Here is a 19,960-nt window from a genome sequence, read left to right as displayed (position 1 = left end):
AGTAATACTGACTTGTCATGGTTAAAATAACAAACGCATGAAAAATACGTCAGATTTAGCACCATAACATCACAAAAAAAAACGCCCTCAGTGCTGCAGTATTTATTTTATTTTAGACTGAGAGATTCTGCTGTTTACTTTTATTTTTAGAACTATATCAGGTAGTAAAATCTTACTAAAATCTGTTCATCTTAAACTATTAGACGAGTAGGGTCCAGGAGCTCACCTGACCAGCAGGTTGAAGACGGAAACCGAGTGATTAAACTAGTGGATTCCAGCTTGTTTAGAGGGAAAACCGGCAGCTACACTGGCCCTCTCTGGATAAGACCAGACACCCCTGAATTAGTGAATAAAATAAAGATTAAACATAGAAATATAAAACTATAATCAGCTGATATTTAAACCCAGTATCGGTCACTGTGTTTATATCAGTCAGGCCCAAATAAAAGACGCAGATATTCATTTTATAAATATTAATTACATGCAGTTTAAATATTGACAGCTTGTGAATAAAAACACCTCAACTTTTCCTGACGTTCCAGATTGAGGACGGTGTTCCAGTGAATGGGTTGATTAAAAAGTAGAGTAAAAACAGAATAAAACCCTTTTATGAGCAGGTGTTTATCGAAACGTTGGCATGGATTTTGTGTTATTTGTTACTACTTCAGTATTTTTTATGAAAGCTCATCGTTTTTGTTTCCTCTGCAGGTTTTTTCGAGCAGAAGATCGCAGAATACCAGAGGAAGGTGAGAGAGAAGACGAAGAAACACTAGAACTCCTTCAGACACGCCTGTGGATTTGATCTCTAATCTTAAATGAAATGATTTAGATGGATGTTTAGTTGCTCAGAAGTGTAGATTGTCGTTTCTAGATTATTTAAGTTATCTGTGAGTTTAATTTGAACTGTAAAATGGGGTTTTCTGTGTGTATATTGTGCTACTTTATATCAGCTGAGTCTGAATGTGTGTGTGATGCTGTACGTGTGGAAGACAGACTGCAGACACATTTCATCTTAGGGCTTTTTTTTGTTTTGGTTAATATTGATCCTGATCAATGGATTAAAAACTGAGCCAGTGTTGAAACTCTTTAATAAAGACGTTTTTCTTTTTAACATTGTGTTCTTTACGTTTAACAAATTACCATGCAAATGTGCGCATTATTGAGTAAGACAATAGAATATACACTGAATAATTCATGACTGTTAATGTTCATAGTATACACTAAATTATTCGGTTACTGAATAATTATTAAAAACTACAATTTGTTACACGATTATTCAAAGTAGATATCGAATTATTAATAGTAGTTACTTAGTTCATAGTAGATACTAAATAATTTACAGTATATACTTAATTCATAGTAGATATTTAATTCATATTAGTTACTTAATTCATAATACATACTGAATAATTTACAGTACATACTGAATAATTCATAGTAGGTACCAAATATTCATAGATACTAAATAATTTAGAGTAGATACTTAATAATTCCTATTAGTTACTGATGTTTCTACAGTAGCCCAGAACAGACATACCAACCTCTGCCTCTAGAGGGCGCCTTTACGCTGAAGCGGCAACTCGTCTATATTGCTGCTGTAATAGCCTGGAAACGTAGAAAGAAGAAGAATCAGTGGAGCTGCTGAACATTCTGCGCTGTGAGGAGTTTGAGAACCCAAATTTTGACAAATAGAGGATCAGATTTATTATTTATGTCAAGAAAAAGTGAGAGAGGATGAATCGTCACCGTCAGAGGAGAGAAAACATGAAAAATCAGGACAGACGATGGCAGAAAACCTGATGACCTGATGATGTGGTTCTACTACACACTTGGAAAGGGAGAGATGACGGAGGGGGATTCAGCTAGGTGCAATCTGCAACCTCACCACTAGATGCCGCTATATCTTAGACACTGCAGGTTTAATACTTTCTTTACCTTACATTGTGTGTTGTTTTGTGTGGTGTGTAGTGATTTACAGGCCAGTGCTGAAGACAGATTTCCACGTTGTGCAAATTTAATGGGGAATAAAATATTCAAATTTAGATTATTTAGCAGAATTTGGCATAAAAAAAGTGAAATAAAAACCATTAAAGCTGCACTTTGTGAGTTTTGGGGATTTGGAGCCCTCTTTGATGGAAATGTGTAACTGCATCCCAAACAGATTCTCTCTCTGGCTTTCAACGAAGGCGGTCGCACTTTCTCCCTCTCCCCTCCCTTATCTCTCCTGCTTCGCTTCTCCAGTCTTGTCTAGTCTACTGTCTTTACTGAGAGACTCTTTCCGCACTGCTCTTCAAACTAAGAAAAATGGATTTGATCAAATGGTCTCTCAACGCAATTGACACCATCTTCTCAATGAGAAGTTTGGGTTCAGGGTAACCAGCCTGTCTTGCCGGAACGTTTGCAGCTGGCTACATGATGGACGCATGGAAGAGGTGGCGAGTCGTGTGCCTGGCGGCTCTTTCCGTGGAGGATATTGAGGACGTCTACCTATTTGGAACCATGATAACAGGTGTTTTTCTGATTGGTTTAGGCATTGCCCTGGTTTATCGTGAAATTCGGAAAATGAGAACAGATGTCCACGGCCCCTTAAAGCTACCCGACATGATTTATGTGGTGGGCAGCGCTGTCAGCACTCAGACTGTGACCATAAATTGCAACATGGAAAACATCATGGAGAAGCTGGCGACTTTGCAAAGGAACATGGATCGATTGAGAGACCTGATGGACAAAACGGACTAGGTGAGTAGTCGTGAAAATGCAACTACTGTCCTGAAGGCCAAAATAATCCTGTTAATCTGCTTTCAGCTCCCCATATCGGCACTGGCCTCGGCCAAGGCCACTGCCGGAACAACAAATTCCTCCAGAAGAACACTGCAGCGAGACGCTCTTTTTATCCCTTCCCCCACTCCCTCAACACCTGCTGATTGTTGACTCTGCCCAGGACCCATTCAAGGTTGACACCCAGCGGACTGAGGTACTTAGACTGGGATGCCAGGTGAAGCGCCTTCTCCAGCCCCCCCAATCCCCCCTGTTCTACATGTGGAAGAACGTTCTGTAGTGTGGGTTGTGCTTCTTACCTGAGTGGATGAATCTGCTGATTCTCGGAGAATCAGAAAGAACTCAGTGTAAACTTGGTGAAGGAGCGTCTCTGAGGATGTGAGTGAATTATCTACTACTCTCACATCTTCATCAGTGTGTCAATTCTGAGATCATTTGAGGCCGAAACACCAAGCTGGACCTTCTTTTAGAGTCTCTGTGTGACGTTAATACATAAAGACGTACGATGTGGTGTGGAAAACTCGACGTCTCTGACTTTAAATGATATCTGGCTTTATAGGCGACTCACTTCAGGACACTACAACCATATTTTAGTGTGTTTGACACTTATTTCAGTTTTAACCAAAACAACTTACATAGTGTAGCTTTAAGTTTCTTAAAGCCCAAGAAGTGTTTAATATGTTAGCTAGCAGTCTTCACTTCAGAATAGGGGCCTAATTTAAGGTCTAATTTAGAGCTGACTGGTGATTTATTACTGAAGTATTGATAGAAATCTGCCTTTCGCCCGAAGACTGCTGGGATAGGCTCCAGCAAAACCCCCCCCCCCCGCGACCCTGACGGAGAAGCGGCTTAGAAAATGGATGGATTATAGAAATCTAAAGAAAAGAAGCAGATGATAGATCCAGGGCTCAGCTAAACAGTATGAAGGACAACTATAAGGCTTAATAAGAGCATTACAACAGCACTGTAATGTATCCTGACACTGAAGTGTCTCTAAAATACACAACTCAGATTAGAGCCACTTTCAGACGGACACGGCTGTCAAACCATGTGAAGGTGTGTGTTCACGCTGTGTGGAGGTGAAAAAGGATGTGGTTTGAAAAAGTAGAGAACGCTGATGCAGCTTTTACTAAAGTTTCCATTTTATTATTCTAAACGTGATGCACAATCATTACATCATAAATCATTAGTGACCCGGAGCCGCATCACAAAACATCTCTGTCTCCGTGACAACTTCAGTACAGACTGAATTCAGTATCTATTTTAGAATATCAGCTCCTCCCTTTCTAATCTCATCATTAACTCCAGATTAGCATCACACAAACATCCTAACTATATTAAACCTCCTGAACCCTGTCCTAACTCCAACAGGGTCCTAACTTCTGTTTAAGGTCCGTTTCTCTGGTTTTTAGGCGGCTAAGCCAGGCAGCGAAGTTCACTACCAGCATAATGAGCTCCATTTGTTTCTACTGTAAAACGCGGCTTTCACTGGGAGATGTTTTTCTTTTCTAACTCTGCGTTTTAAAAATCTCAGACGGAACTGAATGTGTGTCTGTTTATTAGGAGGAGGAACGTTAGCGGGCTTGGCTAAAGTGTTTGGAAATGGAGACTGAAACTGGGGAGTGGCGATGCTCTGATAATCAGCAGGGGGAGACTCTGATAATCAGCAGGGGGAGACTCTGATAATCAGCAGGGGGAGACTCTGATAATCAGCAGGGGGAGACCCTGATAATCAGCAGGGGGAGACCCTGATAATCAGCAGGGGGCGACTGATAATCAGCAGGGGGAGACTCTGATAATCAGCAGGGGGAGACCCTGATAATCAGCAGGGGGCGACTGATAATCAGCAGGGGGAGACTCTGATAATCAGCATGGGGAGACTCTAATAGCAGCAGGGGGCGACTCTGATAATCAGCAGGGGGAGACTCTAATAGCAGCAGGGGGCGACTCTGATAATCAGCATGGGGAGACTCTAATAGCAGCAGGGGGCGACTCTGATAATCAGCAGGGGGAGACTCTAATAGCAGCAGGGGGCGACTCTGATAATCAGCAGGGGGCGACTCTGATAATCAGCAGGGGGAGCTCTGATAACCAGCAGTGGGGAACTCTGATAAACAGCAGGGGGAGCTCTGAAAAACAACAGGGGGCGCTCTCACAGCATTCACTACTTACAGTTTATCACACTTGAGTTCTGTTTGAGTTTTTTTACTCCTTTAGCTGTAACTGACGATTTTAACTTCATTTTTATGGCGTTTTACGTTTCAGGTGTGCGTTTATGGTCAGTTGCTAAACAGACATTACAGCTTAATACTTTCTAAATAAGATGCTGTATAAGATAAAATTCCTTAATTAAAATCAGATTTCCTTCTGTAATATGAATTAGTGTAATTCTTACCTTGGCCTCAGATGTTAAGATATTTCTGAAACATGGCCCCAATCATGAAACTATTTTATATATATATATATATATATATATATATATATATATATATATATATATATATATATATATAAGGGTTTTCTAGCCTAAAATCTAAAAACACAAAGAAACGTCTCTGGGTTGTTAGAACTGAATTATTCAATGCGCATTTGAGTTTATTATATAGCAGCAGCCAAAATTACTGAGCCCTCCCGGCTGAGCGCGTTTCTCATTCATAGAGATTCAGAAGGGCTTATAACTAAGAGGCTGTTTTACACAAAAACACATTTTCACCACTGAACTAAAACAGTTGCACTGAGTAAACACAGGGCCTTTCTAAACATACTGTATTTGATTTTACTGTTTTTGTGATGTCATGAAAAAACAAGCTGTCCATTCAGCCTATAGCAGTTTAGCCCCACCCATTCAGCTACAGCAGTTTAGCTCCACCCATTCAGCTACAGCAGTTTAGCTCCACCATTTAGCTACAGCAGTTTAGCTCCACCCATTCAGCTACAGCAGTTTAGCTCCACCCATTCAGCTACAGCAGTTTAGCTACATCATTCAGCTACAGCAATTTAGCTCCACCATTCAGCTACATCAGTTTAGCTCCACCATTCAGCTACACCAGTTTAGCTACACATTCAGCTACAGCAGTTTAGCTCCACCATTCAGCTACAGCAGTTTAGCTCCACCCATTCAGCTACAGCAGTTTAGCTCCACCATTCAGCTACAGCAGTTTAGCTCCACCCATTCAGCTACAGCAGTTTAGCTACACATTCAGCTACAGCAGTTTAGCTCCACCATTCAGCTACAGCAGTTTAGCTCCACCCATTCAGCTACAGCAGTTTAGCTACATCATTCAGCTACAGCAATTTAGCTCCACCATTCAGCTACATCAGTTTAGCTCCACTATTCAGCTACAGCAGTTTAGCTCCACCCATTCAGCTACAGCAGTTTAGCTACATCATTCAGCTACAGCAATTTAGCTCCACCATTCAGCTACATCAGTTTAGCTCCACCATTCAGCTACACCAGTTTAGCTACACATTCAGCTACAGCAGTTTAGCTCCACCATTCAGCTACAGCAGTTTAGCTCCACCCATTCAGCTACAGCAGTTTAGCTACATCATTCAGCTACAGCAATTTAGCTCCACCATCCAGCTACACCAGTTTAGCTACACATTCAGCTACAGCAGTTTAGCCCCACCATTCAGCTACAGCAGTTTAGCTCCACCCTTTCAGTTACAGCAATTTAGCTCCATCATTCAGCTACACCAGTTTAGCTCCACCATTCAGCTACACCAGTTTAGCCCCATCAATTCAGCTACAGCAGTTTAACCCTACCATTCAGCTACACCACTTTAGCTACACCATTCAACTACAGCAGTTTAGCTCCACCCTTTCAGCTACAGCAGTTTAACCCCACCATTCAGCTACACCAGTTTAGCTCCACCATTCAGCTACAGCAGTTTAGCTCCACCCTTTCAGCTACAGCAATTTAGCTCCATCATTCAGCTACACCAGTTTAGCCCCATCAATTCAGCTACAGCAGTTTAACCCTACCATTCAGCTACACCACTTTAGCTACACCATTCAACTACAGCAGTTTAGCTCCACCCTTTCAGCTACAGCAGTTTAACCCCACCATTCAGCTACACCAGTTTAGCTCCACCATTCAGCTACAGCAGTTTAGCTACACATTCAGCTACAGCAGTGTAGCCCCACCATTCAGCTACAGCAGTTTAGCTCCACCCTTTCAGCTACAGCAACTTAGCTCCACCATTCAGCTACACCAGTTTAGCCCCATCAATTCAGCTACAGCAGTTTAACCCTACCATTCAGCTACAGCACTTTAGCTACACCATTCAACTACAGCAGTTTAGCTCCACCCTTTCAGCTACAGCAGTTTAACCCCACCATTCAGCTACACCAGTTTAGCTCCACCATTCAGCTACATCAGTTTAGCTCCACCATTCAGCTACACCAGTTTAGCTACACATTCAGCTACAGCAGTTTAGCCCCACCATTCAGCTACAGCAGTTTAGCTCCAACCTTTCAGTTACAGCAATTTAGCTCCATCATTCAGCTACACCAGTTTAGCTCCCCCATTCAGCTGCACCAGTTTAGCCCCATCAATTCAGCTACAGCAGTTTAACCCTACCATTCAGCTACACCACTTTAGCTACACCATTCAACTACAGCAGTTTAGCTCCACCCTTTCAGCTACAGCAGTTTAACCCCACCATTCAGCTACACCAGTTTAGCTCCACCATTCAGCTACAGCAGTTTAGCTACACATTCAGCTACAGCAGTGTAGCCCCACCATTCAGCTACAGCAGTTTAGCTCCACCCTTTCAGCTACAGCAATTTAGCTCCACCATTCAGCTACACCAGTTTAGCTCCACCATTCAGCTACAGCAGTTTAGCTACACCATTCAACTACAGCAGTTTAGCTCCACCCTTTCAGCTACAGCAATTTAGCTCCATCATTCAGCTACACCAGTTTAGCTCCACCATTCAGCTACAGCAGTTTAGCTCCACCCTTTCAGCTACAGCAATTTAGCTCCACCATTCAGCTACACCAGTTTAGCCGCATCAATTCAGCTACAGCAGTTTAACCCTACCATTCAGCTACAGCACTTTAGCTACACCATTCAACTACAGCAGTTTAGCTCCACCCTTTCAGCTACAGCAGTTTAACCCCACCATTCAGCTACACCAGTTTAGCTCCACCATTCAGCTACAGCAGTTTAGCTACACATTCAGCTACAGCAGTGTAGCCCCACCATTCAGCTACAGCAGTTTAGCTCCACCCTTTCAGCTACAGCAACTTAGCTCCACCATTCAGCTACACCAGTTTAGCCCCATCAATTCAGCTACAGCAGTTTAACCCTACCATTCAGCTACAGCACTTTAGCTACACCATTCAACTACAGCAGTTTAGCTCCACCCTTTCAGCTACAGCAGTTTAACCCCACCATTCAGCTACACCAGTTTAGCTCCACCATTCAGCTACATCAGTTTAGCTCCACCATTCAGCTACACCAGTTTAGCTACACATTCAGCTACAGCAGTTTAGCCCCACCATTCAGCTACAGCAGTTTAGCTCCAACCTTTCAGTTACAGCAATTTAGCTCCATCATTCAGCTACACCAGTTTAGCTCCCCCATTCAGCTGCACCAGTTTAGCCCCATCAATTCAGCTACAGCAGTTTAACCCTACCATTCAGCTACACCACTTTAGCTACACCATTCAACTACAGCAGTTTAGCTCCACCCTTTCAGCTACAGCAGTTTAACCCCACCATTCAGCTACACCAGTTTAGCTCCACCATTCAGCTACAGCAGTTTAGCTACACATTCAGCTACAGCAGTGTAGCCCCACCATTCAGCTACAGCAGTTTAGCTCCACCCTTTCAGCTACAGCAATTTAGCTCCACCATTCAGCTACACCAGTTTAGCTCCACCATTCAGCTACAGCAGTTTAGCTACACCATTCAACTACAGCAGTTTAGCTCCACCCTTTCAGCTACAGCAATTTAGCTCCATCATTCAGCTACACCAGTTTAGCTCCACCATTCAGCTACAGCAGTTTAGCTCCACCCTTTCAGCTACAGCAATTTAGCTCCACCATTCAGCTACACCAGTTTAGCCGCATCAATTCAGCTACAGCAGTTTAACCCTACCATTCAGCTACAGCACTTTAGCTACACCATTCAACTACAGCAGTTTAGCTCCACCCTTTCAGCTACAGCAGTTTAACCCCACCATTCAGCTACACCAGTTTAGCTCCACCATTCAGCTACACCAGTTTAGCTCCACCCTTTCAGCTACAGCAGTTTAACCCCACCATTCAGCTACAGCAATTTAGCCCCATGCATTTAGCCTACAGCAGTTTAGCCCCACCCATTTAGCCTACAGCAGTTTAGCCCCACCCATTTAGCCTATATTTGACATTGAAATTATAAAGGAATGTTTCAGACTGGACTGCTTTTTGAATGAGGTACAATATCAGATAATCAGAACAGAGCTCATTTACATATGTCACTCTTAAAGGCACAGTGACAGCTTTGTTTACCTGCGAGGCACAAAGAGAGGCTGGAAAACAATCATGTGAAGATTCATTCGGAAAACAAAGGACAAAGAAATAAAGAAACAAAGAAATAAAGAAAAAACCCTTTTGGAAAAAAGTAAAATGCTAAATTAAGGAAAGACTTTCCAGGAAAACGATAACGTAAGTAAGCACATCTCCGTTCAGAGCAGGCGTGTCCACACTTGACTAGTGCTGTACTGTTACTTCCTGAGAGATGTTTTATCAGACTGCAGCATTTCCTCATGGTGAGTAAACGTCCAATGCTGATTGCACTCCTTCATCCACGTCACTAGGGGCTGTGTGTGTGGTCAGATGTTCCCCGCCAGCAGTGGTGAGTGTTCTCCGTGGTGGATGGGCTCTCTGTCCTCATACAGGGGGTAGCTATACAGGTGATTACACTGCAGAATCGGCTGAACTCGCAGAGAAATTTTCTGAAAAGACGAGATGAAAGCAGGACAAAAAGATCAAAAAGTAACTGTTTTGTTTTTTGTCATGAAAACTTTAAGAATCTGTGCTTTGCAGAGGACAAGTTGAATCTTAGTGGTTTGATGGAACAGTAAAGCTTCATATTAGACCAGCGTTGCATGAGGCTGCAAATCTCCTGAAAAACTCACCTGGAAGTCTCGAATGTAGGTGAAGAAGAAACAGATGAAGGACAAGCCCAGGGACCACTCTGCCCCCGCACTCACCTGGTGAGCCAGGTAACCCTGAAACACACAAACAGCAGATTCACAACACAGGCTGATGACTGTTTGTCATTTGCCACATAAAAAATAAAGTGGCCAGTGAGTGGAAGCACAAGGTAGGTGTTTCTAATAAAGTGGCCAGTGAGTAGAAGCACAAGGTGAGTGTTTCTAATAAAGTGGCCAGTGAGTGGAAGCACAAGGTAGGTGTTTCTAATAAAGTGGCCAGTGAGTGGAAGTACAAGGTGAGTGTTTCTAATAAAGTGGCCAGTGAGTAGAAGCACAAGGTAGGTGTTTCTAATAAAGTGGCCAGTCAGTGAAGGACAAGGTGAGTGTTTCTAACAAAGTGGCCAGTGAGTAGAAGCACAAGGTAAGGGTTACTGCATCATGTCAGTCACAGTGCCACCCCCCACCCCTCCGTCTCTCTGAACACTGAAACTGGTATCAGCTCTTCTGAACCCCAAATTTCTCAGCCTCTGACTCTGAGTGTGAAAGGTCAGGTCCTCACTTTCTCTCCGGGACTCCAGTGTAGCTTCGTGGCCACCTCCACTCCAGGCATCTCATCATACATCATCAAAGACGACACGAACACTGAGAGGAACACAGTTAAAGACAAAGGTAAAATAGTGGAAAATCTGGAATAGTCAGTGAATTAGGCAGTGAATTCAGAACCAGTTCATGGAGGAACTTTCTGTGAGGAGCTTTTAGAGGGGGACGTCTGGTTCCTATCACCACCACTGGGAACAGCTCTGACTCAGCAAATTTATCTAGAACAGAGCGTTTCACACCAAACCGCGCAGAACCGCATGGTTTACATTTCAATCATTTAATAACACAGGGGATTTCAAAAATGGGGGAAATTCCCCTGTAACACCCACAGTGTGCTAGTGTTTCCACTGTAAGGATACAGATGATGATGCTGATGAGGCACCAAACCCCGATAGCTGTGCGCGCCCACAGGATGTCGGTGCCATGGAAACGTGGCTGCATGCGGTACGACAGTCCCGTCTGCACGAGGATGTAAAGTGCTCCGGGGCCAAAGGTCATCCCCGCCCCAAACAGATGCATAGACATCATATCTGTTTTCTATCATAGCGGGGAAAAAAATAGTACACCTATTTAGAGGAGCTGGAAGGTAGGTGTTTCTAATAAAGTGGCCAGTTAGTGGAAGCACAAGGTGGGTGTTTCTAATAAAGTGGCCAGTTAGTGGAAGCACAAGGTGGGTGTTTCTAATAAAGTGGCCATTTAGTGGAAGCACAAGGTGGGTGTTTCTAATAAAGTGGCCAGTTAGTGGAAGCACAAGGTGGGTGTTTCTAATAAAGTGGCCAGTTAGTGGAAGCACAAGGTGGGTGTTTCTAATAAAGTGGCCATTTAGTGGAAGCACAAGGTGGGTGTTTCTAATAAAGTGGCCAGTTAGTGGAAGCACAAGGTGGGTGTTTCTAATAAAGTGGCCAGTTAGTGGAAGCACAAGGTGGGTGTTTCTAATAAAGTGGCCATTTAGTGGAAGCACAAGGTGGGTGTTTCTAATAAAGTGGCCAGTTAGTGGAAGCACAAGGTGGGTGTTTCTAATAAAGTGGCCATTTAGTGGAAGCACAAGGTGGGTGTTTCTAATAAAGTGGCCAGTTAGTGGAAGCACAAGGTAGGTGTTTCCAATAAAGTGATACACTTTGATCCAATGATACACTGCATTTCATAAAAAGCCAGAGATTAAAATTTATAAAAGTTTTTGGACCTGAAAGTTGGCGACCACACAAATCCCCACAGAGCTGAACACTCCGAGCAGAAATCCCACATAGTTGAGCGTCTGCAGACTGAACTCAGTGAACGCTGAGATCAGAGCCTGGACCTGCTTATAGCGCACATACACCGTACACACACCTAAAAACACACATACACAATATATACATGCACACTGTATGGGAGTGGTGTCTGCGGCCTTGTAATGATATAATACAAATCGTCAGGAAGTAAGAAATAATTCAGTGCATAAGAAAATGTCAGATTTGATCAGAACTCAATTGGATTTCATTATTGTAGTAAAATTCAAAATTATGTTTAAAAATTCTCTGAATACTCAAACATGGGTGGAGGAAATATTTATCAGTAGTGGAACATAGACAAAAAGTAATTATAATAGGTAATACACTAAAGATCTTAGAATTTATATGTTTGAAAATCAGGGATATTTTGGTGATCACTCCTCTCCTGCTGAGCGGTTAGTTAAAGTCTGTGTTAATGTTAGTCCAAGTTTTTACTGAGTGAAAGAACATCAGAGAGTCATTTGGAAGGAACCAACGCTTTTGAGGTATTGATATCCTTTAGCCTGGGTCTAGCGTTTCACATAGCAGCCTGCAAGCTGGGCTGCGTCCATTAGCCTGCAGCCTGGTGCTTCAAATAAGCTGGAAATATATACACTATATACACTGCTCAAAAAAATAAAGGGAACACTTAAACAACACAATATCCCTCCAAGTAAATCAAACTTCTGTGAAATCAAACTGTCCACTTAGGAAGCAACACTGATTGACAATCAATTTCACAGCTGTTGTGCAAATGGAATAAACAACAGGTGGAAATTATTGGCAATTAGCAAGACAAACTCAATAAAGCAGTGGTTCTGCAGGTGGGACCACAGACCACTTCTCAGTACCTTTCTGCTTTCTGGCTGATGTTTGGCTCACTTTTGAATGTTGGTGGTGCTTTCACACTCGTGGTAGCATGAGACGGACTCTACAACCCACACAAGTGGCTCAGGTAGTGCAGCTCATCCAGGATGGCACATCAATGCGAGCTGTGGCAAGAAGGTTTGTTGTGTCTGTCAGCGTAGTGTCCAGAGGCTGGAGGCGCTACCAGGAGACGGGCCAGTACACCAGGAGACGTAGAGGAGGCCGTAGGAGGGCAACAACCCAGCAGCAGGACCGCTACCTCAGCCTTTGTGCAAGGAGGAACAGGAGGAGCACTGCCAGAGCCCTGCAGAATGACCTCCAGCAGGCCACAAATGTGCATGTGTCTGCACAAACGGTTAGAAACCGACTCCATGAGGATGGTATGAGGGCCCGACGTCCACAGATGGGGGTTGTGCTCACAGCCCAACACCGTGCAGGACGCTTGGCATTTGCCAGAGAACACCAGAGATCACCTGTGCTCTTCACAGATGAAAGCAGGTTCACACTGAGTACATGTGACAGACGTGACAGAGTCTGGAGACGCTGTGGAGAGCGATCTGCTGCCTGCAACATCCTTCAGCATGACCGGTTTGGCAGTGGGTCAGTAATGGTGTGGGGAGGCATTTCTTTGGAGGGCCGCACAGCCCTCCATGTGCTCGCCAGAGGTAGCCTGACTGCCATTAGGTACCGAGATGAGATCCTCAGACCCCTTGTGAGACCATATGCTGGTGCGGTTGGTCCTGGGTTCCTCCTAATGCAGGACAATGCTAGACCTCATGTGGCTGGAGTGTGTCAGCAGTTCCTGCAAGATGAAGGCACTGAAGCTATGGACTGGCCTGCCCGTTCCCCAGACCTGAATCCGATTGAGCACATCTGGGACATCATGTCTCGCTCCATCCACCAACGCCACATTGCACCACAGACTGTCCAGGAGTTGGTGGATGCTTTAGTCCAGGTCTGGACTAAAAGTTGGATCAGCCTGTCGTGTGTTTTTCCACTTTACTTTTGTGTGGTTAATAAATTTGATTACCATTGTTTTTTTGTGTGATTTTGTTGTCAGCACATTCAACTTTGTACAGAACAAAGTATTCAATGAGAATATTTCATTCATTCAGATCTAGGATGTGTTATTTGAGTGTTCTCTTTATTTTTTTGAGCAGTGTATATTTCTATATATAGTGCAGCACTGCTGTGTCTGATTCACTCGGACCAGCACAACACACACTAACACACCACCACCACCGCGTCTGTGTTACTGCAGTGCTGAGAATGACCCACCACCCAAATAGTACCTGCTCTGTGATGGTCCATGGGGGTCCTGACCACTGAAGAACAGGGTAACAGAGTATCAGAGAAACAGATGGACTACAGTCTGTAACTGTAGAACTACAGAGTGCAGCTATACAGTAAGTGGAGCTGATAAAGTGGACAATGAGCGTAGAAATTGGTGTATAATCAATATTCTAGTAGGTTTTTCTATTCAAGGTTTTTCTAGTGAGAGAAGACTGGAAATCTGCATCCAGCTTTAAAAGGGAATTCTACCATGTATAATTAACTGGTTAAGATGTAAACCGAGCGGTCCTGAGTGGTTTGGTGTGAAACGCTCTGTTCTAGACAAACTGACCGAGTCAGAACTGTTCACAGTGGTGGTGATAGGAACCAGATGTCCTCCTCTAAAAGCTCTTCACAGAAAGTTCCTACATGAGATGGTTCTGAATTCACTGCCTGATGACTGAGACGCTGTTTTATGAGAGTTTAGAGAACTTCAACTCCATTCATGGTGGAGGGAGACATGCAGGGCGCTGTGCGGCAAAATAGTCCCCAAAGAAAACTCATTATTCCAGATTTTCCACTAATTCCCATCTTCAACATTCCAATTAAACTTAGAAGACGCATGTAGGTTCTCTGGTGGTTCTGGATGGTAAATAAAATGTCTATATTTGTGTTGTTGTCATGGCGATGCCTGGTTCCTATCACCACCACTGTAAAGACGTCTGAACCATTTCACACCAAACCCTCTGAATCTCTTTTTACAAATTGGTGAAATAAGATAACTACAAAATATTTTCTTTGCCACATATGTTAAAGCCTCTAAAAGATTTCAGTGTTGTGGTTCTGAAATGAACTGCGCTCGATTTCAGTAAGACTCCAGTAAAGCTCAAATCTTTCTAAACGGTATAACTGAGTGTCTGGCAGAGTCAGACTGAACTTGCTGGATTACTATCTGTGTAAGTAGCTCCTCCAGTTACACTAGTGTATTCAGATGATTTTAAACATAATCCTGATACATTACGAAATAATTAATTTCGTGATACACCAAATCATTTTCTGAAACGTGTAATAGAATCTGATCGTGAGGTCATTAGTGAGTGCAGTCACAGGCGATTCAGTGAGCAGGTGAAGAACAGTCGTGTTACCGAGAAACGCTGAGATGCAGAGCATGAACCCGAAGACACAGCGCTCTGGAACCTCAGTGCCCGTATCACTGTAACACAGCACAACACATTACAACACAGGAACACACAGCAGAGCACAGCACAGCACAATACAATACAGCACAGCACAGCACAGCACAATACAATACAGCACAGCACAGCACAGCACAGCACAATACAATACAGCACAGCACAGCACAGCACAGCACAATACAATACAGCACAGCACAGCACATCACAACACAGTACAACAACAAAATACCACACTGCACAGCACAATACAGCACAGCACAACACAACACAACTCAATACATTTACAACCCCAATTCCAGTGAAGTTGGGACGTTGTGTAAAACATAAATAAAAACAGAATACGATGATTTGCAAAATCCTTTTCAATCTATATTCAGTTGAATCCACTACAAAGACGAGATATTTAATGTTCAAATGGATAAACTTTATTGTTTTTTGCAAATATTCACTCATTTTGAATTTGATGCCTGCAACACGTTCCAAAGAAGTTGGGACAGGGGTGTGTTTCCCACTGTGTTACATCACCTTTCCTTTAACACTCAATAAGCGTTTGGGAACTGAGGACACTGATTGTTGGAGCTTTGTAGGTGGAATTCTTTCCCATTCTTGCTTGATGTACAGCTTCAGCTGCTCAGCAGTCCGGGGGTCTCCGCTGTCGTATTTTGAGCTTCATAATGCTCCACACATTTTCAATGGGAGACGGTCTGGACTGCAGGCAGGCCAGTCTAGTACCCGCACTCTTTTACTATGAAGCCACGCTGTTGTAACACGTGCAGAATGTGGCTCGGCATCGTCTTACTGAAATAAGCAGGACGTCCCTGAAAAAGACGCTGCTTGGATGGCAGCAGATGTTGCTCCAAAACCTGTATGTACCTTTCAGCATTAACGCCGGCGGCGTTTCTGGGTGGTGTTGATATGTGGCTTCGCTTTGCATGGCAGAGTTTTAACTTGCACTTGTAGATGGAGCGACGAACTGAGTTCACTGACCGTGTTTTTCTGAAGTGTTCCTGAGCCCATGTGGGAATAATAATACTTTCAGAGATCTCTCCAGATTCTCTGAATCTTTAGATGATATTATGGACTGTAGATGATGAAATCCCTAAATTCCTTGCAACTGCACATTAAGAAACGTTCTTAAACTGTTGGACTATTTCCTCACGCAGTTGTTCTCAAAGTGGTGACCCTCGCCCCGTCCTTGCTTGTGAACGACTGAGCCTTTCAGGGATGCTCCCTTTATACCCAATCATGACACTCACCTGTTTCCATTTAACCTGCTCACCTGTGGAATGTTCCAAACAGGTGTTTTTTGAGCATTCCTCAACTTTCCCAGTCTTTTGTTGCCCCTGTCCCAACTTCTTTGGAACGTGTTGCAAGCATCAAATTCAAAATGAGTGAATATTTGCAAAAAACAATAAAGTTTATCCCTTTGAACATTAAATATCTCGTCTTTGAAGTGTATTAAATTGAATATAGATTGAAAAATATTTGCAAATAATCGTATTCTGTTTTTATTTATGTTTTACACAACACCCCATTTCTTCATTGGAATTGGGGTTGTACATTTATGGCATTTTGGCTGACGCTATCCAGAGCGACTTACAATTTGATCATTTTACATATGTAGGCCAAGGCGGTGTTAGGAGTCTTGCCCAAGGACTCTTATTGGTATAGTGTAGGGTGTTTGCTCAGGTGGGAATTGAACCCCAGTCTACAATGTAGAAGGCAGACGTGTTAACCACTACACTATCCCACCAATACAGCACAGCACAATACAATACAACTTAATACAGCACAGAACAACACAGCACAACTCAATACAGCACAGCACAACACAACACAACTTAATACAGCACAACACAACACAACTTAATACAGCACAGAACAACACAGCACAACACAATACAGCAAAGCACAACACAATAAGGCACAGCACAACAAAACTCAATACAGCATAGCACAATACAGCACAGCACAGCACAACATAATACCGCACAGCACAATACAACACAGCACAGCACAACTCAATACCGCACAGCACAATACAACACAACTCAATACAGCATAACACAGCACCACACATGGTACACTTTACTGTAGTGTTAATAAGGTTGATGCCATAAACCTACATAAATGTTTATAAAGGCTACTATAAGCGTTGTTAATTATGATGTCAAGTTTGATTTGACAGAATTTTCTGACTGCAGGGGGTCAGTCAGCACAACCAGAGGGACCAAACTGGTCTACCAGCATGACCAGAGTGACCACCATGACTAGCAAGATTAGTAAGAACCAGTTTAAGGCTCATTAGAAATTCCCATATCCATTTCAGGAAAGAACAGTGCAGCATACAGGAGTTCTACACGGATTCATTTGTGTAGATTTCATAATTCAACTCATTTCATAATTCTGACAGGCTGTGTCTGCTTCAGCATCCGGAATGAATTCATGAAGACTGATTTAGCTCTCCTGCCGTGTCCTAATTATAACGACAGACGGATATTAGCAGATTATCATCTCGATCAAGCTGAGGCTCCTGAAACGTCCACACAGCTTCAGCTGCTTGAAACCTACATGATCTGGTCCCATGTGTAAGTTCACTGGTGGTTTTGGATAGTAAATAGAATGTCCATATTCAGTCATTCAAGTCAGGGGTGTGGAAATTTTAAGCAGTGTAACGTCAGAGCCTCTATCTCCACACACACTTTCTCTCTTTAAACATCAACCTGTGTGTGCTTTAGCAACACACCACAAAGCGGCCAGCAGGGGGCGAGAGAAGCAACTCAGCTCACTGTGATTAACACAGTGTTAAGTTAAACAGTGCAGCCACAGAAGATTTAGAAAATACATCAATCGAATTATAAAAATATAAACTCCTCTCTACAACAAGCACACGTGAGTCTTATTATTGTTGTTTTTATCAGTTGCAGTCTTAAACTTAGGGGGCGCTGCAGCCTCCTCAGCACCCAAGCTTCCTGCATCCCTGTGTTGTAGTCATGGCAACGCCTGGTTCCTATCACCGACACTGTAAAGACATCTGAACCATTTCACACCAAACTCTGAATGGCTCTGATTACACCTCACACACTGAGTTATTGGAGAATTTGGAAAATCGGTGGAACCCTGATAAAACTGAAGTGATCCTAATTGGCCTGCTGTGTATAAATAATGCTCCTGTTACTCCAAAACATCATTTATTAATAATAATGATGACAACTGTATTTATATAGCATCTTTCAGGCATAGATGCAGCTCAAAGTGCTTCACAATTAAATTAAAACATCAAAATCATGAATGTAAAACAACAATTACTAAAAAAAAACAACTGCTTGTTTAAATAAAAATGGTAATAATAAATAAATATATGAAGACAAACATTAAATATATAGAGGAAACATAATAAAACAGTGAAAAACAAGAACAGTAGAGTTTAAAGTAAACACAGGAACAGAGAGGAGCTCTGCTAATGAAAAGAGGCAGTCAGCGTCCTCTCTGCTTTAACGCTGACAGTAAACGGTCAGTCGGCGCTCCTACCTGATGTACGGCAGCAGCAGGTCAGTGTGGTCCAGCAAGACGGACATGGTGTAGGTCAGAACCAGCGTCCCACACGACCAAGAGATCAAAACCACGGGCAGGACAGACAGACCTCTCCGGAACCACCACATACTCACACACCGATGCACACAGCTACATATCACTCACACACACACACACACACACACACACAAACAATGAACAGTGAGGGAGAGCAGCCAACACAGCTTTAATCCAAACCTCCAGCGTCTGCTCCAGGGTTTAACGACTGTAGTGAAGTGTGTGTGAGAGTGTGGGATTCCTTTCGAGTCCCGTGACGGCGTCAGCTGATTCTCATTTACTCTCACATCTTAAGACGAGCAAACATGAACAATATGTCTCTTAGAGATTAGTAGTGCATTATTATTATTATCATCATTATTATTATTATATTAATGCTTCTACAGTTTTGTGAAAAAGTATTAGCCTCCTTCCTAATTTCTTCTATTTTTGCATTTTTGTCAAATTGAAAGTTTCAGAACATCAGAGTACTTTAACATTAGACAGTAAAACCCACGTAAACACACAAAGCTGTTTTGAAAGTAATCATAAAATTATGATTTCATTTATTGAGGGGAAAAATGCTGCTCTGCCCTACCTGGGCCGGTGTGAAAAAGTAATTACACCCTTCGGCTACTAATTCAACCAGTTGGGTTCAGTTTCACTGACCACACCCAGACGTGATCACTGCTGAATCTAAACACCACTTAAACAGCCTGTCTGTCAGTGTGGAGGAGACAGAAGATCTAAAGAGGCAGCACATGGCGCCGCGTTCTACAGAGATTCAAATACAGATGCAGAACAAAGTCGCTGAAATTTACCTGGAAATGGGACTCCAGAGAACCACAAGGAGAGCCGTTATCCACAAATGGAGGAATCTTGGAACAGTGGAGAACTTTCCCAGGAGGGGCCGGCCTACCAAAAATTTCACCAAGAGCCAAAAAAGAAAAAAAAAAAAAACAGAGGAACATCTAAAGAGCTGTAAGCCTCACTGGCCTCAGTTAAGGTCAATGTACATGAATCCACAATAAGAAAGACACTGGACAAAAATGGCATCAGGGAGAGCTGCAAGATGCAAACCACTGCTGATCAAAAAGAATGCAAAGGCTCATCTCACATTTCCCAAAAACATCTGGGTGACCCAATAAGACTTTTGGGATGATAGTTTGGGGGCTTACGAGTCAAAGGTGGAACATTTTGGAAGACATGGGTCCCATTACGCCCTGCGATGGACTGGCGACCTGTCCAGGGTGTATCCTGCCTTCCGCCCGATGACTGCTG

At 43.1% G+C, this 19,960-nt stretch overlaps 2 protein-coding genes across 6 annotated transcripts in view; one reads left to right on the top strand and one right to left on the bottom strand.

Annotated features, from left to right (window-relative positions):
- Positions 1-1,111, top strand: part of dennd2da (DENN/MADD domain containing 2Da) — a 57,795-nt gene extending 56,684 nt beyond the window's left edge. For all 5 annotated transcript variants that reach the window (XM_037535863.1, XM_037535864.1, XM_037535862.1 and 2 more), the window contains one exon: positions 709-1,111. In XM_037535863.1, the coding sequence (XP_037391760.1) occupies positions 709-773 (65 nt within the window). In that variant the 3' untranslated portion in view covers positions 774-1,111. The remainder of the gene's footprint in view (positions 1-708) is intronic.
- Positions 1,112-9,199: 8,088 nt separating this feature from the next.
- LOC108413599 (DNA damage-regulated autophagy modulator protein 2) lies at positions 9,200-18,872 on the bottom strand. The gene is made up of 7 exons (XM_017686200.2): positions 18,641-18,872; positions 15,059-15,126; positions 11,708-11,853; positions 10,884-11,061; positions 10,484-10,566; positions 9,907-9,999; positions 9,200-9,723 (listed from the first exon to the last, which is right to left on the bottom strand). The coding sequence occupies exons 1-7, from the start codon at positions 18,769-18,771 to the stop codon at positions 9,601-9,603; spliced, it is 822 nt and encodes a 273-aa protein (XP_017541689.1). The 5' UTR covers positions 18,772-18,872; the 3' UTR covers positions 9,200-9,600.
- Between the last annotated feature and the right edge of the window lie 1,088 nt (positions 18,873-19,960).

This window comes from Pygocentrus nattereri, chromosome 28 (assembly GCF_015220715.1).
Source record: "Pygocentrus nattereri isolate fPygNat1 chromosome 28, fPygNat1.pri, whole genome shotgun sequence".
NCBI lineage: Eukaryota > Metazoa > Chordata > Actinopteri > Characiformes > Serrasalmidae > Pygocentrus > Pygocentrus nattereri.
The sequence above is the reverse complement of the archived record's forward strand: the minus strand, read 5'-3'. Positions and strand labels throughout refer to the sequence as shown.

What these genes read in the sequence shown, in the direction of transcription:
- LOC108413599 (XM_017686200.2), bottom strand. Translation starts at nt 18,771, where the DNA reads ATGTGGTGGTTCCGGAGAGGTCTGTCTGTCCTGCCCGTGGTTTTGATC. An exon ending in CTGCTGCTGCCGTACATCAG is followed by an intron (nt 15,127 to 18,640) that starts GTAGGAGCGCCG and finishes GCTGTGTTACAG; the next exon opens with TGATACGGGCACTGAGGTTC. An exon ending in ACTGGAGTCCCGGAGAGAAA is followed by an intron (nt 10,000 to 10,483) that starts GTGAGGACCTGA and finishes TGTGTGTTTCAG; the next exon opens with GGTTACCTGGCTCACCAGGT.